Source organism: Pinus tabuliformis, chromosome 2_1 (assembly GCF_031772625.1).
Source record: "Pinus tabuliformis cultivar Carrire ecotype Pingquan chromosome 2_1, CPIR1, whole genome shotgun sequence".
NCBI lineage: Eukaryota > Viridiplantae > Streptophyta > Pinopsida > Pinales > Pinaceae > Pinus > Pinus tabuliformis.
Window position 1 is genome coordinate 363,537,912 of NC_142299.1, and position 26,622 is coordinate 363,564,533.

At 40.2% G+C, this 26,622-nt stretch overlaps 1 protein-coding gene across 2 annotated transcripts in view; it reads left to right on the forward strand.

Annotated features, from left to right (window-relative positions):
- The window catches only part of LOC149200370 (peptide chain release factor APG3, chloroplastic-like), a 388,882-nt gene that overhangs the window by 211,188 nt on the left and 151,072 nt on the right, over positions 1–26,622 (forward strand). For both annotated transcript variants that reach the window (XM_089402693.1, XM_089402692.1), the window contains exons 10-11: positions 2,684–2,756; positions 3,003–3,135. In XM_089402693.1, the coding sequence (XP_089258819.1) occupies positions 2,684–2,756; positions 3,003–3,135 (206 nt within the window). The remainder of the gene's footprint in view (positions 1–2,683; positions 2,757–3,002; positions 3,136–26,622) is intronic.

A 26,622-nucleotide genomic window follows, 5' to 3' on the forward strand; every position in this document is an offset into this window, starting at 1 on the left:
AAATAAAATTATAAATCAATAAAATTAATCTATAAATCAATAAAATAAAATAAGAATAAAATATCATATTCAATAGCTTAATTAATTGATTAATTAATTAATTTTATTTAGTAATAAATAAAAATATAATTTGATTTTAATTAAGATAACAAACTAAAAATAAAATAAAGGAAAATTAAAAATAAAAATAAAAATATATCCTAATTAAAAACTTATTATAAATAATAAATAACTATAAATTAAATTAAATTAACTTAGGGTTTAATTAACTATAAATAAAATAAAATAAAATTATAAATCAATAAAATTAATCTATAAATCAATAAAATAAAATAGGAATAAAATATCGTATTCAATAGCTTAATTAATTAATTAATTAATTTTATTTAGTAATAAATAAAAAATAAAATTTGATTTTAATTAAAATTAAAATAAACTAATCATATAAAATAAAGGAAAATAAAAAATAAAAAATAAAAATAAAAATAAAAATATATACTAATTAAAAACTTATTATAAATAATAAGTAAAAATTAGGAACTAAACATATTACATTATATAAATAAACTTATTACAATTATTCTATTCAATATCTCATTAGTTTTAATTAGTTGTATTCATATTAGGAATTAATAATTAATTTATTTGACATAAAATTAAAATTAAAATAATTAAAACTAAAATAATTATAATTAAAATTAAATAATTCATATGTGTAGGTTACTCTTTGAACTGGTCGTCTTTCACTAAAAATTTATTATTATTTAGGTTTATATATACTCTGGTCGGAAGATTCTTCTTTCAGAAACTATCATTCATAATCTATCATTTCTGGTCTTGATGATGGACCCCCTTTGGGGTTCGAAACGTGGACATAATGAACATAATTTGTGGATAATCCGGATCATACTACAAAAAACTACCATAGAAGCTTAAAGTCTAATATAAAATCTTCTGAATGCAACTGAACTGAACTTGTCCCAACTCCTTTCGCAGCATACTTGACATTTTCTCCAAGTTCTACTTCCCTTGTTGAATCACTTTCCAAAACCAATCATGTGCCTAGAAGCACCACTGTCCGCCAACCAGACATTATTGCTATTGATTATAGTGCCTGAAAGAGCGGAAACTCCCTCTGGCTCTGGAATAACTTCCTTCTAAAGATTTGTAACATTGTCTTCCATTCTAAAACTTGGCACCAGTTGGTAAGAGATCTAACAACCCAGTCAAGCTGTTGAACACTATCTCTTAGGTTGACTTCAATGGCTTCACTTCCAATAAGGCTCTAAAATCATGTTGAATTTACTACAAGATGCACAGTAGAAACCAATCTTTTGATATGATAATTACGACCTAATGATCTTCAACCAATTTATCTCATGTCATTGATATCATTGAGCAATTATACATAGAAAATCTCAACAGTAAATGCAGCGGAAACAGCAAAGATCATAAAGAGACAACCATGCACGATAGAGACAGCAAATTTTACGTAGGAAACCCAACCTTGGGAGAAAACCCAACACATTTTCTTCTAGGAGAAAATATTCTTTGGCAAGGTTTACAAATCAATAATTTTTCTAGAAATATGTGCCAATACCCAAGTCAAAATACCAGACAAATATGGTCAAACTCCAGCAAGTCAAGGCTGGTCAAACTGCCAAAAATAATCACAAGTCAACGTTGGTCAAACTGCCCAAAATAATCAGAAGTCAATGTTGGTCAAACTATCCAAAATCTGCGGTCAAACCAGCCTGGTCAAACTCAGACTTGTGGTCAGCTCTGCAGTCAAGATTTGGCTCTATTGCTCCTGCGGTCAACTGTGGTTGGCTGCAACTCCTGCAGCTCAGTCAAATTCAGCTCCTATAGTTCAGTCAACTGCGGTAAAACTCAACTCCTGTAGTTCAGTCAAATGTGGTCAACCTACCCTCCAACTCGGCAAAGTGAAATCAATTCGGCCTTCTTTTGTCAAACATGCTGCTGCTCTAGAAGAGAGATGATGTGATGATGAATGATCAAAATAAAGTGTCACATCATGTATATATACAAGTCAAATGGGTTGAATTTTGACCAAGGGACACACCCTTTCATGGTGGGCCTGACTTGTCCTTTTTGAGCCTACATTATGCCCATATATATATATATATATTAATTTTCACAATTCTTCCAGGCCAACTTAGGTGACCTCTTGGTATGTGGGAATACCTCCTGATGCTAAACAAAAATCAACAGACAATGGGTAGCCCCTCAAGGTTGCAGGTGTGTTTTAAGGCTTTACCACTTGTACTGCAGGTTTGGGAGTTAACATGTTGGACTTTCAGTCATAGCCTTCAACTTTAATTACCATACCAGCTTTGTGTAGCTTTTAATTATAATTCCAGCTCTTATATATATATATCGTCTGATCTTGGCAAAAGCATTTAAGCCTTCAAGCCTCTATTTGTCTCATCAATTCAAAACACATGAAATTAACTAAGAAAATAAGTAAGGCAGATGAACAATTTATGAGAACTGAGTTCTTTTATTATTTTCCTTGATCTTTTCTTTGTGATTGCATCTTACCAGGGTCAGTATATGTCTGTTGATATATGATAAGGTGCACAAAATGGTTGGCTGCTATATAGAAATGCCTTTTAAAATCCAGAGATACAGTTTCCAATTGTCTGTTGACAATTTTTGGCAGGTTGATGAGGTTGAAGTGGTAATAGATCCAAAGGATATCGATCTTTCGACTGCACGGTCTGGTGGAGCTGGAGGTATGTGGTATAACTGTATTACAGTTTCCTGCATTTTAAATTGGATCTTGCAAGTACCCATACTACTGCTTGACTACAGTTCACTAAATGAACTGTGATTTGATCATCAGAGTTTACAGTCATTGTCAGATTGAGAAGTATTTTGGTAGGAATATTTTGAAAGGCTTTCTAAATTGGCAAGTATGCTCATGTGAATACATTTGCTGGTTTTATTGTCATCTTGAATAGTACTGGCTTACTGTGTAGGTCAGAATGTGAACAAGGTTGAAACTGCTGTAGACCTTTTCCATAAGCCAACAGGAATTCGCATATTTTGTACTGAAGAAAGATCTCAGCTCAAGAACAAAACTCGAGCTCTACAATTACTCCGAGCAAAACTGTAATTTGCTTACAATCATATTCATGCATTGATTTTCATGTTTTTATGTCAAATATATATTTTGATAATCATATTTTTGTCTTTTTGTATATTTCATTTTATTGGACACTAAATTTGCTAGTGCAAGATGGTTGTTTCTTTACCTATCGTTCTGGGTTTATGTGTGTGGACTAAAAATTAAAAACATATTTGAAGCATCTAGATTCTATAATATTCCTTGTTAGAACCTACAGAAGATGTAAATGAAATACCCAGCCTTTGTCCGGATTATTAGCGAATGTGGCTCTCTCTCTCTATGCATAGATGCATGCTATTATAGTATTATACCCATATCAAATGATTGACATGATATTCCTGTCGGCCGGGTTCTCTTGGTTAATGCAATTTTCAAAGATGTAAATCCTTGGATTTGTTTTCTGGATGTACAAGCCCTTTCATCAATATGAACTCATTAAAGGTGAAATAGTTGACATAATATTTTTTACTTAAAATGATATGACCTGACGTGAGATAACCCACATAAACCACGATACAATATATTGTGTCTTTATAGAAAGGAACCATAATAGTAACAAAACAGTAATATTTTTTATTAGAAAAAGAAGAAAGGAATACAGGTTGATGAAAAGATAAATATTTATTTCCTAGAACACTAAAGCCAAACTAAAGTTAAAGGGTTTATGTTGATTATTGATGTCAAGAATGTCTCTGCAAGGGCTTACTCTGATGTCATTGCTGTCTTGATTGCAATAAGGTAGGTAAACCTTTTACTTTTACAAATATGCTCTATTTTGTATAATATAGTTTTTTCAAAAGGAAAATGAAAATGCTTGTTGAATGAGGTCTGAGCAGTGTTACTTGGGAGTGGGAGCAAAAACGGGGAGCGGGAGTGACATTTTCAGAAGCTCCCGGTTTGGGAGCAAATTCCGGAGCATTTTTTATATAATATATATATTTTTTATATTTTGATACATATATGTCAACAAAAACATGTAGAATAATGAATTAGATATAAAAGACATAAAAAACATAGATTGAACCATATAACAACAATCATCTAGAAGTTATAATCTTCATCAACCACGTCCACAAGTTAGTAACATAGTAACATACAACATATTGAGTCTCATGATTCATCAATCTTAAAGTTTCAAGCTTTCAAAATTCAATATATAACATTTATCATCATTGATCACCAAAGTTGTACTTGTAAGCTAAGTGTAACCATTACAACAAATAATATCTAACATGAAATGAAATGCTATAAAATGAAATGAAATGAAACAACTTTCAACTTTTATGAAGCATCATATTCATAATTCATTACTAATGAGTTATAATTGCCAACTTCAAACTTAAATTGTCATATATTGTTTAAAAAAATATCATAATAAATATGAAGGAGTCAATAGCTATAAAAACTACTAGAAACTAGAAAAGAGAAGTAAATCTATTATCTATTTCTTATGCTTGGGCCTCTTGCCACCACGAGAAATGTGTAATTTTTTAGTCTTGTTGGAAAATCAAGATCTTTGTCATTAATATCACCCTCTAAGCATTAATATCCAGAGGTATCTTTGTCATCACCTCTGTATCTCTATAGGGATCTTTGTCATTAATGTCACCCTCTAAGCATTAACATAAGATAGAAAAAGCATAGCATGTCAAGTCAAGATTTTGTTTGAGTGATGCGTACATTTTTAGGAGGGTCATGATAGAGGAGTTCGACAACCAATGTCACTAACATCAAGGTACATAGAGGGATTGGTGCTCTTGATTAAATACGAGTTCCATACCCTAATACATGACAAAATTCAATGGAAACATTGCAATCCCCCAATCCTGAAATCCTGAAAAACTGATAAGTCTGCTGGATTTTGAATGAAATCTAAAATTCTACTTTCTCCATATGAAATCCAATGAGGCCGGAACCACTCTCAAACATCCTGAGTCATTTCATGGTAATGTTAAAAATTTAAGTAAAAGGATGAAAATGAAGATTAAGGAGAATGTCACTTTTACTTTCTCCTTAATCTTCATTTTCATCCTTTTACTTTAAGAATTTAACATTACCATGAATAGCATATCAATACTAGGGACATAGACTTGATCATTAAGTTGCCCCACTCAAAAATTATTTGTTTCTTTAAAAAAAAATTGCATTTCGAACATTACTACAAAAAAAAAATGCAAAAATGGCAAAACGCTCTCGAAAAGGCAGGGAGCGCACTCCCAAAATTGCTCCCTTTTTGGGAACGGCAGGGAGCGCGCTCCCGACTCGCTCTCGCCTCGCTCCCGCCCGGAGCGCGGATTGGGAGCGAGATTGAGGAGGGAGGGGGGGGGGCGCTCCCCCGCAACACACGGGTCTGAGCTATCCCAAAGTAGGTTATTGCCATACATATGTTAGGCTGGCCTTTATGCATTTAGTTGAGGTTAGTCCCATACCTTACTGGGTTGATCTATCCTATGAGGATTATGGATTAGTATTTATTATACACTTATCCTTTTTAAGTGAAATTTAAAATATTGGAGAATTTTAATCTGTAATTTTAAATGGCCATAACTATCACATGTGACATTGGAAATGAGTCATATGACCCATGATTTTGGGGTTTTTGCATTGGCACTGTAGCCCAACAAAAGTGGGGTACCCCTTTGGAGAGCTTTCTTTCCAATGTATCTTCCTTCAGTCGGCAGCAGCAGCTCCTGAAAGCCATCTGATAGCTTTGATGCGCTACTTTGTCTCCACCACCTAAGCCAGCCATCATGTACCCCACTCATGTTTCACAATCGTATGTGTTGTCGTTCAGATTGTACAAGCACAGTGCGACAATGATTCAGTGCGGGGGCTGTCACTCTGATCCCTGCCCTCTCCATTCAAGCTGTCTCCCAACAGCAGGCTATGGCGGGTAGTCCCTATGGAAAATGAGAATGTAAAACTTGTTGGCAACCAACAAGTTCGGGAGACACGACTGAATGACCTAGCCACTTGGTTGATTTTGCAATTTAAGAGATTAGATTATGTTATTATGAGAGACCAATGCCTTATGGAGTCAACTACTTGCTTTATATTGATTAAATACCAAATGACCGGATGAACAATCGCTACTTATGAGATGCTTAGCTATCCTAGATGAAATGCAAGTCCTACGATCTAGGTGAGATGCAAAAATCTTGGTTTATTTTAATTATATTCTTAAGTAGGTGAATCCCTTAATCCCTAGTTGTTTTGAGGCTAGTCTCTAAAGTAGGTTGTAGAGAGAAGTCAAGGCGAAGCAAGCAAAAGCTTGGTTAACGATACCTCCGCTTGAAATCTAACCACCCGATGCCTCAGACGCTGTAGAGACTGTGGCTTTGACAGCTGCAAGATCATCGTGTTAACCACTATAGAGGGTTTATCCTTCAGAAGCTACAAGATGAAGGGTGTTCCTATCTTTCTATCAACCAAGCTTATGCTTGGAGGTAAGTTGATTAATGCAAGACAACCTAGAATGCAAATGCAAACGATTGAGTGATTTTGAGTTAAGATTTCTTATGATCTTAAGTACTTGGTTACAATTAATCTTTGGTTACGACAAGGAGTAGTTAATTGACAAAAAGGACAATCTTAATCACAAGATAGAGTGCTCAATTTCAACAATGCTCAAAAGATGAATCGAATGAAACCAAAAGATAATTTCTCAAGTACCAAATGAAAACAAGATAGATGCTCCAAATAACAATTCACCAATATATCAAAGATAGGGTATCATCCACAATATGTTTCCAATTTAGCATGAAACAATAATGACAATGATGACAAAGGGCTAGAATATGTCTAAAAGCCCAAGAGAGGACAACAACTAAGGGAAGAGGCCTAATAGGCCTACGCTAGGGCAGAGGAGGCCTTAGAGGCCTGCGGCACCAAGAAAAGAGGTAGCGACAGAGGGTTAGAGGTTGGATAGAGGCCCTAAAGGCTGCAACCGATGGAGAGAAGGCAACAACAGAGGGAAAGAGGTCGAATTAGGCCTATGACAAGGTTAGGCAACCCTAAAGGGCTTGCAGCAAAGGCTAGAGGGTTTGCGAGGGCTGAAAGAGGGCGAGTGGAGGAGCTAGAGGCCCATGGCAAGGCCTATAAGGCCTAACCAGGGTTGCGGCTTACCCTTAAGGATGGCAGTAGGGGTAAAGGGGCCCAAGGCAAGGGTTAGACAAGGCATGAAAAGGCAAGGGCCCCCTTCTGCTAATTGATTTGCTGCCCAAGAACTTCGATCTTCACCTCCTGGTCTCACACCCCAGCTTCCTGCTTTTGATATCGATTCCCCCAGTGAATTTACGAACTTCCTCAAGGCTCTGCGTTGCCTCTGTGTGGCCCTGCGTCAGCCTCTGAGTATTTCCTGATGAGGAGAAATCTCCAACCGGAACTATCCTTGCCCCTCACTGCAAAAGATCACTTCTAAATTCTTTTCGGCAGCTGATCTGCTTTAGAAAATCGATCTTCTGATCTTCACTCGATGTGTTCTCCAATTGCCCTTCGATGTCTTTCTTATAATCCTGTAGTTGAGAACCAACAGCCCAGATTAGATTCTAATCAATGGCTTAGATCATTTGGACTCGATCTCCGTCTTCTTCTAGAAGTTTCACCCATAGTTTAGATTAATACCCATTAATTATTTTAATTTCCTAAGTTTAGACTTAGGGGCCCATTAAAAATAATTAATTATTTTAATAAAATTGTTTCTGAGTGGAATTTCCCAAATCGATTTTTAAGTATTGGAGAATGCATGTGTCTAAGCCTCCCTACGAATTTTTAGACTTAGAGCACATCCGATGCTACCGAAAATCAACACTCCCTCTTAGCGAAGAATGTGCTCTAGCAATGCATCCTGCTAAAACATCCCTCTGTTTTGTAAGATCTCCTTTGGCGTTGTTGATGTCTGACATATTGTCCACCAACTACTGAACAAATGTTGCATTTGTATTGTTGCTAACCCTGCCACTGTCAACACTACATTTGTACTACAACTCCCTCCCAATTTTGCATCTGTGCTGCTGCTGGCACTGCCACTGCCAATACTGCACTTGCACTGCAACCTTCTCCAACTGTTGTTGCTATTGCATCAGCAATGGAAAAGCATCCTTAATTACTGAACTGGTGTTCAATATGATGCATCTCGTTGCTGGAGTTCTGACTGTTGCTAGTCTCTACAATGACCCTTTGAAGCCTCTGCGTTGCTGCTGACTCTGATTTGTGCCAACTGCATTGCTGTCAACTCTAGCTCTATGCTGATCAGTCTCTGGCACTCCTAGCCACTGCAACTGTCACTCCGGCACTCCTCTGCACCAACTGACACTGGTCCATGCTGCTACTTCTGATATGGGCTTCCGTAGCAAGGTATTGATCCGAGAGCTGGACTCCTCAAGGATCTTGCCCAATTGCAGTTCTTTCGAACTACATTTCTAAATCAGCCGACCTCCCTCCTGGAGGAATCTCGACTATCATGGAAAACTCCTCGATTTTCGCAGGTGCAACTCTCGGATCATGCTTCTTATCTTTGTCCTTCTTTCTGAGAGGACATTGTGTTGCATAGTGACAAAATTCACCATACCCGAAGCATTTAATCTTCGAAACATCCTTCTTCTTATTTCGCTGCTCCTGCTGCCCCTTAGATGCGAGGACTGCATTCTCATCCTCCTCCTTGAGCTTCGACCCATTGCTACTGCTTCTGTCCAGTTTACACTTGACCAAGTCTCTCCTCAACTCCTCTTGCTTAAGAGCTGCCGACATTCCTTCCTAGTTCGGTAAGTTCTCTAGTTTACACTTGACCAAGTCTCTCCCCAACTCCTCTTGCTTAAGAGCTGCCCACATGACAAGTTCTCCAGGTTGAGGATGCTCTGGACAAATACTCTCCACTCCTCTGAAACTGAGTTGAGGGTTAGTCTTACCATCTCAGAAGACTGAGGTGTAGACCCCACAACGGCTAGCTCATCTCGGGTCTCCTGAAGCTTTGCAAGGAATGGATCAATGTATTCTCCCTTCTGCATTTGCGTGGACCTCATCTTCTTCTCTAAGTACATCTTCCGCTTCTCAGAAGATCCCTAATATAGCAATGACAAGGCATCCCACATCTCCTTGGTAGTCCCTCTGCCAACGATGTGACAGACTACATGATCCTTCACTCCATCAAGGATCATTCTTTTGGTTGTTGCCATCTCTCCCTTGTACTTTTTGAGTGGATCTGGATCCATGGGTACAACTACCACACTGTCGACGTAGGTCCTGAGAAAATGTTCATCCAGAAGGCATGACATCCTTGCCTTCCAGATAACATAGTTGGATCCACCATCCAACTGATCCTGATCTCTCAACCCACTGGTTGCCATCTCTGCCAATCGAAAAAGTCGAATGACCTCCTCTCTCCTGCTACTGCTAAGCAAATAAGAATTTGAATTCCCTGGCTAGGAATTCTCTGAGGAAGAAATTCCCTCAAGTGTCTCTTCTTCTCTTTGACGTCTTTCTCCCTGGAAATTGCCTACAGAAAACTGCGTCACACCAGAAACCCCTCTTCCATTGACAAATTTCGATCTGGAAATCCTACCTCTCAGTCGACTCACTCACAGAGAGATTTACCACAAAAATCTCGCCCTCTTGGCCTGACTACTCAATCCCTGTAGGGATTCGAATGGTTGCCTCTGCAGAATTTCGAACTCCCTTCTTCCTTCAACGTTGGGCTATTCTGACACTGTTCTCTTGTTTCACCTGCAGCTCTGATACCATGTGAAAATTTTGATGCCCAAATTTCTACTGCAGCAACTGATTATGTTTCTTCTATTTGTTAATTACTAAACAAAATTATTTACTGTTTCCTACAGTAAACACCAAAACTAATACATTGCTGCCTTCACCATTTAAACAGAATGTGGAAACAAGAAACTGAGCAAGAAAGAAATACACAACATATCTACACAGTTATTTTTGGACAATTGTCCCCGAAAAACCCAGTGTGGGAAAACTGGTGCAACAACTGAGGGTTTTTTAATAATGCAATAGTAATTCTGAATACAATCTCTGGATGCCCTGGTGGCTATCCAATACAGAGAATATCACTAACAGAGAGATGAGTGAGATTACCTCACACTATCACTGGAAATCCTCGCTGATCCAGCCACTCAATGGACTCCCCTTGGCTGGCTCTGCGCTGCCTCTACGCAGTCACTACGTCAGCCCAGCGTCAGAGCCTCTAGGGACAACGTCACCCCTTCTGCTGATCAATTTTTTGCCCAGGAACTTCAATCTTCATCTCTTGGTCTCACACCCCAGCTTCCGGCTTCTGATATCGATTCCCCTAGCAAATGTTCAGACTTCCTCAAGGCTTTGTGTCAACCTATGCTGCCTCTGCGTGGCCTTACGTTAGCCTCTTCTGGCTCTACGTTGCCTCTCCTGTATCTGTCTCTGCCTCCTGTGCTGAGTATTCCTGGATCGGGGGAAATCTCCAACTGGAACTATCCTTGCCCCTCACTACAAAAGATCACTTCGAAATTCTTTCCGGCAGTTGCTCTGCTTCAAAAAATCGATCTTTTGATCTTCACTCGATTTGTTCTCCAAGTGCCCATCGATGTCCTTCTTGTAATCCTCCACTTGAGAACCAACGACCTAGATTAGATTCTAATCAATGGCTCAAATCATTTGGACTCAATCTTCATCTTCTTCTAGAAGTTTCAGCCATAGTTTAGATTAATGCCCATTAATTATTTTAATTTCCTAAGTTTAGATTTAGGGACCCATTAAAAATAATTAATTATTTTAATAAAATTGTTTTTGGGTGGAATTTCCCAAACGATTTATGGGTGTTGGTGAATGCATGTGTCTAAGTCTCCTTGCAACTTTTGAGACTTGAGCACATTCGATGCTACTTGAAATCAACAGCAGACGTAATGATGTAAGTTGGATGCAGGCAAAGCGAGTTGTCACAACTTTAGGCCATGACGTCCAGGGATGTGTAGGAGCATCCAACGTTGAGCAGTGGTTGGCAGGTGGACATGGAGGTGCATTGTGGTGTGTCGTAGTGTGTTGGATTGCGCTGTGGAGTAGGAGCAACTCACATCACATTGGGTACAAGGATACTTGGTGGTATGCAGTGGCATCTGGTGCGACACTGTGGGCTCTTGGAGCATTGCCTCCAAGGAGACTTATGGGCAGGAACATTAGATGTACCATTAGGAGCAACTCACCCTGGATGGATGAGGACGTTGTTGAGCATCTGGGGACGACATGTTCAGTGGAGACAAGTCTTCAATTGGGTTATCAACAGATCTGAGGCAGAGAGGGACATCCATAGGATTACTCTTCAGTATCCCGACAAATTCTTGATCATAGCCTTGGGGACCTACCCACCCATCACTCTCTAGTATTTCTTACAGCTGCAGAGCGTTTGGTTGCTGCCCTTTGATACTCTCAATACAGGCAACAGGACATGGGAGGCTCACCCTAGGCAGTTGGATGAGACACAGTGTGTCATGGGCAGGAGGGAGACTCTCCAGTTGAGACATTTGGTGGGGGCATGGGCCAACATATATAGGCTTAGGGATGGCGTGGTTTACTGCTGAGGTAGCATATGTTCCACCCCTGGGCTCACACTTGGGGAGGTGATTGCGAGGGAGTTGCATGATGCACTTTCAGCGAGACAGTTTGAGGCATTATATGAGCATGAGGTGCAGTGGATGGTAGACCTCGTCTACAGGCAGATGTTTAGACTCTAGGTGATATCAGGGTGCACTTTCTGGAGGCAGGATCACAAACTTCACGATGTGGTATGGCGAGGCAGATTTACCCTGTTGTTGCTTAGGACCGAGATTGGCAGTGGATGGGTAGGCATTGGCATCTTGGAGATGCCTGGGCAAGATGAGCTTGGCCTTCACAGATTTTTTGCCATCAAGTCCCAGGAGAGGAGGATACAACCCGCGCACGATGGGAACCATGTCCTAATCAGAGTGGCACAACATCAGCATGGTGGCACCCTTCTGAGACCAGCAGAGGACCCGAGCATCATAATACTTCGCAACTCAACGACCTTTAGGGATGAGATGGCTATTACAGGGGGAGATCATTCAGATCTTCCATTAGGCTTTAGCGAGTCATTGATGGCGTGGGTGACTTCATTGGCATGGCAGGCCGGTCAGCAGGATGATATCTGGAGAAGCTCATGTGAGCGAGACTTTATCTCCACAGGGATTGGGTGGTATCTTCAAGAGTTTACTCTTGGAGTGTATGAGAGGGACTACTTGGTAGGGCAGCTTCATGAGGAGTTGTACATAGTGCCACATTATCATGATTCCCTACTCATTGATGGTATGCAGAGGGCTTCTGGTACTTATACTTGGCAGGATAGTGAGTGGAGCAAGGGGAGCTTCATGTTGGACATGATGGCTTGGGATCCTGGTATTGCAGGATTCCTTCATGATAGGACAATGCAGAGGTCAGGGACAATTCAGTGGCACATCTGGGACCCTGGCATATTTTGCAGTGAAAGTGGTGATTAATAGTTAGAGAGGATGCTTGTTCAGGAATTACTTGAGGACAAGTAATTTTTGGTGGGGAGGACTGTAATATCACCAATTTTGATTTTTCATTTATCAAGATTAACGGAGTTTATTGGGGAAGTGCTAAGCATAGCCCAATTTTGTAATTTGGGCATCGGAGGCATTTTTGGTACATGGGACTTGGGAGAAATTGAAAATTTCAACCTTAGTGGAATGTGGGGGCCACCCCTCAAGGAATACGCACCCCTTGGAGGAAAAATCAACTTTATGGGAAGGAGGTCGAAATATTTGGATGAGGGACCCACAAGGAAAGGTGAGGCAACAATTATAAATAGAGGATTGAAGGCAACATTGAGCACTTTTGATAATTTGTCATTTTACACATTGTTGCTCAAGTTGTTCAGTTGAGTCACAGGTGTTGTTTAGCACCAGAGGTTTCCAAGGGGAAATCTCACCCTCTTCTTTGGTGTGTTGATTTTTGTAGCATCGATTGTGCTCTAACCTCGAGATTTTGCAGAGAGGCTAAGACACATGCATTCTCCAAGACGTAGAAATCGTTTGGGAAAATTCCACCTAGAGATGGTTTCATTAAAATAATTAATCATTTATAGTGTATTCCTAAGTCTAAACTTAGGAAATGTGATTAATTAAAAGGCATTAATTAAAACTGGTGTGAATCTTCTAGAAGAAGACGAGGATCAACTCCCAGTTAATATGAACCTTTGATTATGTTTTAATCTTGGCCATTGGTGCTTCAATGAGAGATTATAGGAAGGAGCTTGATGGGCACTTAGAGAACACACTGAGATAGTGAGATCTAGAGATTGAATTTCTCAAGAGTAGTAGCCATGAGTTGTTGGAGAGAGATCGAGTGATCTTCTTGCAGTGAGGGGCAGGGATAGTAGACTGAAGGGGACTTTTCCAGTTCCGGAGAGTGCAAGGCAGAGAAGGCAATGAGAGGTTCAGATAGGCAACGCAGTGCTTGAGAGGGAGTCTGTATTTTTGCTAGGAGCAGTCGAGTTCTAGAGCCGGAAGTCGGGGTGTGAGACCGGAGGGCTAGAGGGTCGAAGTTCCAGTCAGCAGGAGATCAACTGGAAGGGTGACGCAGTTCCTAGAAGTTGACGTAGATCTGCATAGGTTGACGCAGAGGCAGCGTGGGGCATCTAGAGCTTGGATCAGAGTCAGATCGCCAATAATAGTGTGAGAATATTTCACACTAACTCTTTGCCAGTTTATTCTCTGTATTAGATTGCCAGTTTGGGCATCTAAGGATGTGTACTTAGAAACCGCTGCATATAATAAAACCCTCAGTTGTTGCATCGGTTTTCCCACATTGGGTTTTTCCAGGGACATTGGTCCAAAAACAATGGTGTATTTGTGTGTGTGTTTATTTCTCTCCTACTCAGTATTTTATGTTGTGAGGTCTGCAGTAGATTTTATTCGATGTTTATTGTGTAACACTGTAAATAACTTGATTCAGAAATCAACAAGCTAGAGAAATCTAATTGGTTGTTGCAGAAGGGATTCAGGTCACCGAATTTTCACACGGTCGACCACGAGTGCCACCCTAGGGAGGCAAATTCTACTCATTTTTGGTAGTTGGGAGGATACCATGCAGTAGCACGAGTTTTTGGCATCAGTGGGACGCAGAAAATGGAGCTACGCAGGGCTTGGAGAGGTATTGTGCTGGAGGGAAGAGTTCTCTTGTTTCTGGGCTATTTCCTCACACAAATACTTGCCGAAAGGGGAAATTTCAAGGAGCAACAATGCCTTTCTCAGCAAAACGAATTGGTGTGGCTGGGTCTGCGTCATTTTTCCCCCAGGACTGCGCAGGGAGTGGTGGAGCTGTTTGTGGGGAGGCCCGATGAGAGGGATTGAGGAGCTGGGATTGTTTGGGATTTGATTGGAGGGGAATTGGAGGAGATTTCCTAGCTTTTGAGGAGCAGAAAATGCTCCAACTATCATAGATGACATTTTCCAGCAGCGAAGGAGTGCCAAGCATTTTGGGGTCAATTTTGGAGCGGCAAAACTAGGACAAATTCCTTCTGGGTTTTTCTAGGTTTGTTGAGGAGAGGCCAAGGTTAATTTGGCAGAATTTTCTGGGCAGATTTGCAGGGTCAAACAGGGTACCCAACGCAACTAGTAGCTGGAGGAGCTAGGGTAAAATTGGGCCGAAATTTCGAGGTCAACATTTGGCCAATTCCTTCGTGGGTTTTTGTGGGTTATTGGTAGAGAGCCCGAGGTTAATTTCCCGATTTTTTCTAAGCACCGGAGGAGGCCATAACAACCATTCCTTGCAGCTAACAATACAGATTTTAGAGGGACAACGTAGAGCTTGGTTGGGGACAGCCACACTTGTGTCTGAGCAGCTGAATTCATCACCTGGTCATTGTTAGCTTGCCTTGAGCAAGCCCAAGTTCATGCATTCTGATCTTAACTTGTACCCAACATTTATCTTAATAAAATGGCTTAGCTCAGCGCAAATTTTGGCATTTCTTGGGTGTTTAATGTGATGTAATTCTATGTGTGCGTTTTTGCTATGTTTGCTTTGTTTATCATTGTAAATTTCCATTAGGAATATTACATTCTTATCACCCCATTATCTAGCAACGATGTTCTCATTTTGTTGTAATTTGGAGGTGCATATCTTGGCCCAACAACTATGATTTTTCGCACCATTTCTTTGCAATGTGTACAACGAGTAGTATTAAATGAAATTCCATTTGCCAAAAATAAATTAGCAATAGCATCATCAACCTCATCCCTATGTAATACATTGTAGATTTTAGAAATTTGTTCTCGAGCAAAACTAGCAGGCCTCTTACTCCTCCCAAAAGTAGACCCCCCCACAAACTCAAATTGGTTTGATGCATTTTGATTAACCAAATCTTCCATATCATGGGAAGAAGATCTAGGTACTTTAAAATTACAATCATTGTCCAAGTTCATTACATTGGATCCTAGGGCAGCCATATGAAGCTTTGTCAACTCCATCCTTTTCTCAATAGTACATGTACAACCCTTTACCCCATCACCAGATAGGGATAGAAGATGATGCCACACCCTAGTGTAGCTTCCTTTAAACACATGGTTACACAATGTGCACATCCATTCTTCACAACCACCACTATTATTTTTCTTGTTTTTAGTAATTTTCTTCACAAACTTTAACAAGGGTTTCTTGGGGTTTGTGCTTTGTTGGACTTGACCACTTGGAATTGGAGGAAGAGAAGAATTTTCATATCCACTTGTTGGTATTGAACTACCACCCTCCATGATTTCCCTAATTAATACAAGAGACAAAAAACACATTATAAACAAAATGTACAATGAAAAATAAAAAAATAACATTTACTTGTATACAAAAATGCAAATGTACCTATCAAGTTCTGCCTATGAATCAAACGTTGAACCAAAAATAAGGCTTAACAATGGAAACTTGAGCTTTTTGGATTGTGATAGGACTGAAAGAAACGTGCTCTCAACTAGAGAATTATATACCTAATGAAGCAAATGTAATGCGGGAACAATTTATTGATTTTGTCATATAAGCAAATGTAATGTGGGATTTAGAGAATATGGCCACCCAATCAAAAAGTATAAGCATCCTGGAATGTAAATAAACATCATCTTGGACTCGCTCACCTAGATTACAAGTTTAAAATCCATTTAACTGCCAATACTATGCATTACTATTACAACAGTTTGCATTGCTAATCATAAGAAAAATACATCTCTGCTCTAACCAGACAGTCACAACGATAAATTAAAAGGTGTCAAAATCAATTTCCTACTTTACGTAAAATCCATGAAAACTTGTAAAACATTTATAAAATTCTTTTTTTCAACAATATGCATTATTAATAGAATGATATGACTCGCAAATCATAAGAAAATGTCCTTGCACGCCACGCTGTTAGTAATATCTTGTCAAAATAAGATATTGAACTCATGGGTGTTTTGTAAACTGATTTATTTAACTGAAATCATTTAAATAAACACCATAAACCAACCTTGAAACAGTAAATTTAAAAAAAGAAAAATAAAATAAGAACAGAGATTCTAGCCTTTGAAACACTAACAGCAGACAAGGAAGGATTCAGAGGTTTTAGAGGAAGAATAAGGAAGGATATTAAAATAAGAACAAAGATTCTAACTTCTGAAACTGCCTTTGTTTTGATGCCGTCTCTGAGTTCCCAATCGATCGTTGCATTGTCCTCAAGTCCTCTCTCTATGTTGTGGTCACATTCAGTGAAGAGAAAACACAGCAATAAAAAATGCCTCAAAAATGGCAAGCAGATACAACTTGGTGGATGCAGAGGTCACACCGGAACTGCAACTTGGTGGACACAGAGGTTACACTATTTGCAAACGAATAAACAACAAACTTCAAGCACTGTAGCCACTGATTGCTCTCAATTGTGCGCTCTCCTGCTCTGAAAAGAAAACACCAAACATACAACAAACCTCAGTGATGGAGTGAGAAGGAGGCCCGACCAGCATTTATGGAGGATTGGTAGTCTTTTGGCGGGAACTGAATTTATTTTTTTTGGCGCCAATTTGTGCCACATCACCTTGGGAATGCCAGAACTCCAAAAAATTAATCAACACTGCTCCTGAAACTGTCCCCAACTCCTGTTGCTGCTCCTGCTGAAAACGGAATGTTCCCCTGCAGTTCCAAAGCTCCCAGGAGAGTGAGAACTGTTGAAAAGTGTAACTAGGTTTGGTCTTCATAATGACGTGTAATTGTGATTTTATGTAATTGATGAAAAGAAGAAAAATAAAATTATTATTGTAATGCTTATCTCATGGGTTTCATGAGCAACAAATTTTATTTTTAGTAATGGCTCCCGTTGTGAGTCTTTAGGTTTTGTCATCTAGTCATAAAAGACAAATTGAGTCAATGTCATGTATGAAGGACCCTTCTTGGGCATATTACATTTTGTATGAGTCATTAAAGTAAGTATGAAATCCCTCCAAGACAAGCACAAGACCTCTCCTTCAAGTCGGCTCAAGATGAAAGTAAGATAATCTCCAAAAGGCATGTTGGCCTTGTCTCCAAGTCATGTCGGCTAATTAGCATGGGAAAACTACTATTTATAGGCAGCTCGACTTTCATTCTAGGCACTGAATTCAGTCTTGCATCTGAAGTACAACAGAGTGCGAAAAAGAGAAGTAGAAGCCTCTCATCCAGCGCAAGAAGAAGGAGAAGAATCTGAGTTGTTTAGGCACTGTTTTGGGTACCTTTTCCTCGCACGTGTGGCATATATTAAAGGTTTTGCAGTAGGGTTTCCTTAGTCAGCAAAGAAGCCCATAAGAAGATCTTTATCTTAGCATATATTACAGCTGAGTTCATAAGGTTGAGTATCCTAGTCAAGCGAAGAGGGAAGATACCTCCAAACAGCTCACATGTGAGAATTGCAAGGGTATAAGATAAGCTGAGGTTGCAAATCTGTGGATGAAAACGAAATTGCAGTGGTGTAGACAATTTGACTTGCATTGACCATGGGGAAGGAAAGAGCAACAAATTTGTTTCAAGAAGGATTTTATCAAAGGAAGATTTGTGACTTGGTCTTGGAGTGGCGAAAAGGTCTAGGGTCTTGGTCTTGGTATTCGTCAATTGGAATCTCCATAAGAAGAAGAATTTGTTCGGGTTTTCCTCTCAAGAAGGAGAGGTTTTGACCTTGGCTGATAGCCTATATTTTGTGTCTCTTGTCTCTTTATGGTTTATGCATTGATAAATATTTGATGAAGAATAACTATAATAACATAAGATAAAAGAAGATCCTAATCTAAGAAGTAAAAAGCGTTCACAAGCAGTTATCAAATTGAAGATAAATCACTTAACCTCAATGCCCTAGATTTCTCAACAGGAACAATTGGAACGGGTTTCCCACCTCTCGGGACCGGTTCCGGTGTAACAGAGGTTTACAATGACTCAAAAACTGATCGCTGATGATCTTGATCCTTTGAAAATTTTGATACAACTGCTTCCTTGGAACTTTGATAAAATGTGTGCAAAATCTGGCTCCATATGGGGACACGTTGCTTCCATAAAGTAACTTGAGAATCCCATAATCCTGCATCCATGCAAACAATAGTCCATCAAATAGATATCCATTCAAAATTGAAATCATCATGCATACATAGAAAATTCGCTGGAATAGAAAAAGTCTACTCTAACAAACTGGAAAATATAAAGAACATATAACTTAAATGCGTGAAATAAAACTAGCTAACAACATAAATGAAAAGGAGTAGGGTTAGAGATACTATACAAAGGATGCCCCATGGCATCAAATGTCATTGGTGTGGCACAATCTGGAACATATGCTTGCTGGCAGGTAGATCAATAGGTTTCTTATCATGTGTCCCTTATTGAAACTTGACCTTCTTTGGTCGATGTAACTGTTCATCACTATGTTGCATATCTATGTTAAACTGAACCCTGCGTCTCTCTCTGCTCGGAAAATATGATGGGAACTGAGAAAAGTGATAGACTGGTTGGATGAACTCTATCACATATTGCAGTGGATGATCTCGTGGTATAACCTCTTCACCATTTTCCAACCTCTTTGGAAACTCAATATGATACCTTCTTTCTACTTCCCTGTATAACTTGACCATACCACCTGTTGTTGTGGGAATAGTGGCATAAGATAAATCCATCTGAATAGATCCACCTAAGTCAGCTGCAAACTTTTTGGACAAGAGCATTCTCCACACATCTGGCACATCAATAATTGCTATATCCATGGTGATGATTTTATATGGATAATTTGCCAATGAAACTTGCAAATCTTTAACTACAGCAAGGACTTCAATCCTTTTTCGAATCCATAAAACAGATGTTATGATAAAGTCGTGAGATTGAAAGATTTCGTTGATCCATAACCTTTTTAGTCATAACATTTGTTGATCAATTATGAAGTAAGCGGTCATTGACATCCAAGGTCAGGAAAAAGGGCTGATGATCCTCATTAGTCATGTAGCAGTTTATTTTTTTAACTTCATTTCTTCATCTTTAGGCTGTGTGTTAGTCTTTTCCTATTGAGCCATGCCTAAAGCTTTGAAGAACGAAGCTCTTTGTGATGGGATATTCAAAAGCTCTATAACTGGGACTAACATCTTAATGTTATTAATCCACGCAGCCCAATCTATTGAAAAATGTAACTAGGTTCGATCTTCATAATGACACGTGTAATTGTGATTTTATGTAATTGATGTAAAGAAGAAAAATAAATTTATTTTTATAATGCTTGTCTCATGGGTTTCTTGAGCAAGGAATTTCATTTTTAGTAATAGCTCCCATTGTGAGCCCTTATGATTGGTCATAAAGTCAAAGAGAGTCAATGACATGAATAAAGGACCCTTCTTGGGCATGTTACATTTGTATATGAGTCAATGAAAAATGTCAAATATCCCTCCAAGACCAAGCTCAAACATCTACTTCACGTCGACCTTAAATGAAATAATGAATTTGCTTCAACAGACATGTCGGCTCACCCACTGTTCAAGTCAACTTATTATGGAGGCTCCAACAACTATAAATAGGGCAGCTCAACCTCGTTTTAAAGCAAGAATTTCTGTCAAGATCAAGTCTGAAATCAAGAAGTGCGAAGATCACTTAGGAAGGAGCCTAATCATAAGCAAAGAGAGAGCAAAGAAGAGCGAAGTCTTTGGCATCATTTTGGATATGTTGTTGGGTCACTTTGATCTCACACGTGCAAAGAAAGGCACTGTTTATATTGCAGAAAAGGTCAAAGTGTTGTAGTCCCATTGGAAGGTCAAGTCAAGAAGGAAGCAAAGGTGTATCTCAAGCCGAGTTGCCAAGGAAGTATCCTCTACCTAAAGCGAAGGAAATCAAGGTTCCAATCTTGATTATTCACACGTGCTAGGGTTTTTGAAGGAAGCTGAGAATTGCAAGAAGCCGAAGTTTAAGGAGCAGCCGAGAAGGAAAGGAGAATTAGCAGATTGACTATCAAGGAAGGAAAGGATCAAGTTAAGAAGCTTTGTGTCTTGGTCTTGGAGTGGCAAATAGGTCAAGGGTCTTGGTCTTGGTATCTGCAATTGAAGTCTTTATAAGAAGAAGAATTTGTTTAGGTTTTCCTCTCAAGTGGGAGAGGTTTTGGCCCTAGCTGATAGCCTATATTATGTGTCTCTTGTCTCTTTATGGTTTATGCATTGATAATTGTTTGATGAAGAAGAACACTAATAATCTAAGTAAAAGAAGATCCTAATCTAAGAAAGTAAAAAGCATTCACAAGCAGTTATCTAATGAACAAAAATCTCTTAATATTAGAGCTAAGGAAGGGCATCTTTTCAAGGGAGACTCAAGGATCAAATCTGGAGGAAGGCATCAAAGGGAAGATCATAACCCTAGATCAAGGAAAGTCTACACCAACAAGAAGTTTTGGAATCCTCAAGTCATCTCAAGAGACTTCAAAGACCCTACTCAAGTTAAAGAACTTATACATCAAGTAAGATCAAGAATGTTGTCATTAGGATTCTAAGGCGATCTCTCTCTCGTTGAAGTAAGATCCCTACCACTGAAGACATCATCAAGAAGTCATCATTGATCTTCATCAACAAAGACTCCACCATCAAAGGATCCAGAGGGATTTTCCTCTCTGTGGGATTGAGGATCATTCTTGAAGAAAACTATCTTCATCAAAGAGAAGTTTTCTATTCTCTATAACATCATCCACATCAAGTAAGCAACAAGGAGAAGGAGAATCCTATCAAGTAATTATATTTATGTCCACATCTGAATCTGTCAAAATGTCTTTTTGCAAGGAACACAACAAATTGGTTGGGGCTTCAAACTATCTTGCATGGAAGAAAAGAACAAATCTGAATCTCATTGAAAATGAGGTTATAAAACATGTCAAAAGGTTAATCACTAAACCAGGAAAGGAAGATGCTCAATCTCTTGCAAAATATATGAAAGGGGAAGTTAGGGCTCAAAGGATTATCATAGAATCCATCAAGGATCCCCTCATCCCATATGTGTCGAAACTTGAAACTTCAAAAAAAATCTATTACAAACTAGTAGAGTTGTATTCCCTAAGCACTGCCTGAGAATTCATCTCATTAAGGAAAGAACCCTACAAGCTAAAGATGTCAAGGGAAGATGGAATAGCCTCATATTTTATGAGGATATCTGAAATCAGGGATCAACTGCAAGATCTAGGAGAAGCCATGTTTGATAGAGAAATTACTACAATTGTACTAAATGCACTACCGAAGGAGTGGGGTAAATTTACTTCAAGCATTTATGGGAAGAAAGAAACAACTCCATTCCAGGATCTGTTGTCACTGTGCAAGATTGAAGAATCTAGACTAAAGGCCAAATCTGATGTGGGAATAGGTGAGAAAAATCAAGCTTATGCTCAAAATTTTGCATGTCCAGTTCTCGGAAAAGGAAAAGGGACATGGCTAAGATTCAATGCTATGGATGTCAATAATGTGGGCACTACAAAAGAGATTGTCCTAAGGTCAAGAAGGACAATAACAAAAGAGGAAGAGAAGAAGCCCATATCATCGAAGAAGTGGAGGAAGCTGAAAGGAAGAAGTCCAAGAAAGAGGAAGTAAGAGATCTCTACTGTCACTGAGATAGTTTTCCTCACCTAAGTTCTTTTCATAGTTCCTGAGTCTTTTGTTGTAAGATATGGATATCATGATTCAATAAATATGATGGGATGCATCATGGTATCATAGAAGCATTGAAAGCAAGAGCTCGTGACCTCATCATAGAGAAGCATGAAAGATAGTTGAAATTGAAATCTATGGCAGTCAACTATATAGCTCTTGGGAACCTCATAAGTGGCACTTATGGAAAGGAAAAAGTCATTCAGGACAAAGCTCATCATATATCAATAAAAAAGGAAACATCTGTTGGATGGGGATACTCTAGATCTTCAAGATTCTCTGATGGAATCTTCATCGGAAGGTTCACCGATCAAGAGGGGAAGCAAGTGTTTCATCGAAAAATCCAACTTGTGGAATTCATGGGATGATGGTATGATGACATGATGACAAAAGAGGTGAAGCAGATCAAGGGATTGAAGTTCTTTCAATCAAGGAAGTTGTTGAAGAAAGTCTGGATGACATAAAGGAAAATAAGGTATGTATGCTTACATTCAATATTGTCATGTCATATGGTTGCAAGTAACATGGATCAATGTGATATTCCCGCTTAGCAATATTACTAAGGGAAATATCAATTTTGCCCAATTTTGTCTTATTTCATGTTTGCACTTAGGAGATGTGGGTTTAGAGGTCCCGCATGAATTTTGGGATTAAGTGGGGGCCCAAACATTAGGAAGGAAGGGAAATATTGTGGCTCTAGTGGAAGCATGGGGGCCACCCCATGGAGAATTATGGCCCACATGTGGATTATACTCTCATTGGAACGAAGTTGGTGGGGGAAATTCGAGCTGGGCCCACATGGGCATTTGGAGGCTCTTTGATTAATAGAGCAAGCGGCCCTCATTCATCTATTCAGAAATTGTATCTTTGACATAGCACGCTTGAGCTGAAGCCAAGTCTACAGTGTTGTTTAGCACACAAGTGTCTTTGAGCGGAGATCTCAACCCTTGCTTCAGTGGACTTCGAGTGTCAGCCCAAGGAGAGAGTTTCACCTTTCCTTTTCGCACTATCAGTAGGAGGGTTGATTTTATGAGAAACTAGCAACTACAGCAGTGCAGGGATTGCATAGTTGTTAGTGGGAGCACTTCGGGAGGTGGAGGAGTGCATTGTGATTGGGGCTGAAACTTGAGGTGGAGTCTGGGGAAGTGTTGTGGGGGCTTTTCTAGCGTTTTGGCTGAGCAGTGAACACAACATTTGCTACAGGTTACATTTTCTTGATGTGGAGGGCCAAGCAATTGGAGGTCAATTTTGGAGCATCAAAACTAGGAAAAACCATTTCTGGGTTTTTCTGTGTTTATTGAGAAGAGGCCAAGATTAATTTGGTGGAATTTTTTGGGCAGATTTGAGGGGTCAAATAGGGGTGCCAACTCGGCCAGCAGCTAGAGGAAGCCAGGGGAAAATTGGGATGAAATTTCAAGGTCAACGTTTGGCCAATTCCTTCGTGGGTTTTTATGGGTTATTGGTGGAGAGCCCAAGGTTAATTTCCCGGAATTTTTTGAGCACCCGAGGAGGCCCTAGCAACAATTCTTTGCAGCCAGCAACATATTTTTGGGTAGTTTCAGCGCAGAGCCAGAGAGAGAAGCAACAGATTTCAGAGGGATTTCTTATTGTTCATTTGGGCTTAGCTAGCTTGTCTTGAGCAAGCCCAGGTGCACTCTTTCCAGCACCTCAATGTACCCTCTTCTTACCTCAATGTACCCTCTTCTTATTATAATAAAATGGCTCAGCAACGCAAAATTTGGTGAAATTTCATGGTTTGACTCATGTGTTTGATTTTCATGGTTTTATGTCTATGTTTGCTTTTTTATTTACTGTAAAAATTACATAGGAATGTTACAGTGGTATCAGAGCCATAATCTTGGCTCAGCCTGTGGGAAACCTGTCGTTCTCTGACAAGACCAAAAAAAAAAAAACTAAGAAATCATGGGATCCAAAGAAAGGTTAGAATCAAACAAACATGCTGTAACATTAAATGAGGTGATTAGGATGCAACAAATGATGATTGATGTGGGGGAGAAGTTGATTCATTATGTAATTGGAAATCCAAACATGATTGCAACTGATGTGGAGCTATTGGGAGCAAACTAGAGGGCATATCAATCATTGGTTCATAGCATTCACACGTCCCTTTCTTTTTGGGAGTTCTATGAACTAAGAGGCATGCACAAACCAATGGAGATTTAGTGGAATTTTGTGGGGATGATGATGAGGATTAAGGAAGAAGACGAGAGAGTAGTTCAAGGAGCCATGGTTGGCAAGGAGACAGTTGGGCATACACCCATTAATTATATGTCATTCGTTGTTGAGGTATCCATTGATGAGGTGTTGGAAGACATCTCCACTGTTGATGAGGAGCCAATAGGTACAGGGGCATCCAGATCTATGACAGAGTTGTTGGACGACAATCACCTACAACTGACTGGTGAGCATATCTTACATGTTGGGTTGTCTATGGAGGAGCAGTTGGAGGCTCATGTCGAGCCCGTGATGGAGGAGGATGTGCAACCATCCTTTGGGCTAGCCATTGACGAGGGGCAACATAGAGATCACACGTTGGGATTTCAGCACAGTTTGCTTTAGAGGCGCACTGACAGGATCTATCGCGTTATCAGCCCATCCCTATGCATTGGATTAAGAGAGGTGGAGTTGTCTAGGTATACCAGAGGGGATGACCAGTTTAGCAACACTATTGGGTCAACTCTGCCCATTGGAGAGAGAGAGACAAAGCTACCCAATCAGATATCATGCATTAACCTTAGTAGCGGGATGAGACAATCAGATTTGCACAGGGTGCAACATCCACATGTTGGGGTTGTTCTATGTGCAAGAGTTCATGCATTTGATCCCTCTCATGGGGTTGGATGGAGAGAGATTCTGAGTTGGTACCTTATGGAGTGGGCTATGGAGATGGTGATGGACCTGGGTGTAGCTCAGCACGAGCTTCCAAGCACTGGGGATACCGGAAGCCCAAACTGGCATTGGGATCCGAGTGGGACTACCTATCATTTCCCAGGTATGTCGGTTGACTACAACCTGGATGGTAGAATTGACCTAGCAGCAGCACAAAGGACACAGAGGAGCAGAGCAGTGGTGGCATCACTGCTGACACATAGGGAGATTCACTTCTCGGATCCCTTAGGGGGGATTTGGAGAGAAGATCCATTCATCGGCGGGTATAGTGATGTGATGGTGGAGGTGATGATACCGATCAGGTGTGGTCCGACACGTAGAGACACAACTCTAGGCCATCACATCTAGGGATGTGTGGGAGCATCTAAGGTTGAGCAGTGGACTACTGGTGGACATGGAGGTGCATGATGGTGTACCGTATTGTGTTGGATTGCATTGTGGAGTAAGAGTGTCTTACATCACATTGAGTACACGCGCGGAGTGACTAGTGCCTTGACACAGACAGGGCATGGGACGGTACAGGGTGGTATAGCGGTAGCCGAGGATATCTTGTGGTGTACAGAGACAGGTCTTTGCTTGGTTTACCAGTAGATCTGAGACAGAGAGAGGGGCACCCATAGGGTTATTCTTCAGTACCCTATCAGATTCTTGATCATACCCTTAGGGACCTCCCTACCCATGACTCTCCAGTTGAGACGTTTGGTGGAGGCATGGGTTGGGTGATGCAGGCTTAGGGATGGCTTGATTTATTGTCGAGGTAGCATAAGTTCCACTCCTAGGCTCACACAGGGGGAGTCGATTGCGAGGGAACTTCATGATGCACTTCGGGCGAGACAGTGTGAGGTGTCACAGGAGCCTGAGGGATGATGGATGGTAGACTTTGTCTACAGAAGGGCACCCGTACTCCGAGTAGTATCCAAATGTATCGTCAGGAGTTGGGATAGCGGACTACGCCGTGTGGTTTGGTAGGAGTAGGGAAGGTTGGTTGGCGCGGGACAGACTCCTGATACTTGGGGTCCACCCATGGGATACATACAGGGATCAAAGATGAGGGTCAGATGGGTTCTAGCAGGTAGCAGTGCTACGCAGCGACATTCCACGAGGAGTGGGAGTTATGAGATCCCAAATTGGTTGGGGGATCCAGGGATTTGATTGGCGGGTGGATCATTCCCCTTGGTGATGAGTAGGGTCATGGCAAAGGGTGATCCAGTTCACCTTAGGCTTGACACATGGGGGATCACTGAGATCTCCACTGCATGGCAAGGCAGACTTATCCTGTTGTTGGTTAGGGTCGAGGTTGGTAGTAGGGGTGTAGATATCAACATCATGGAGATGCCCAGACAAAATGAACGTAGCTCTCATAGATTTTTCACCACTAGGCCTCAAGAGAGGAGGATATAGTCCGCACAC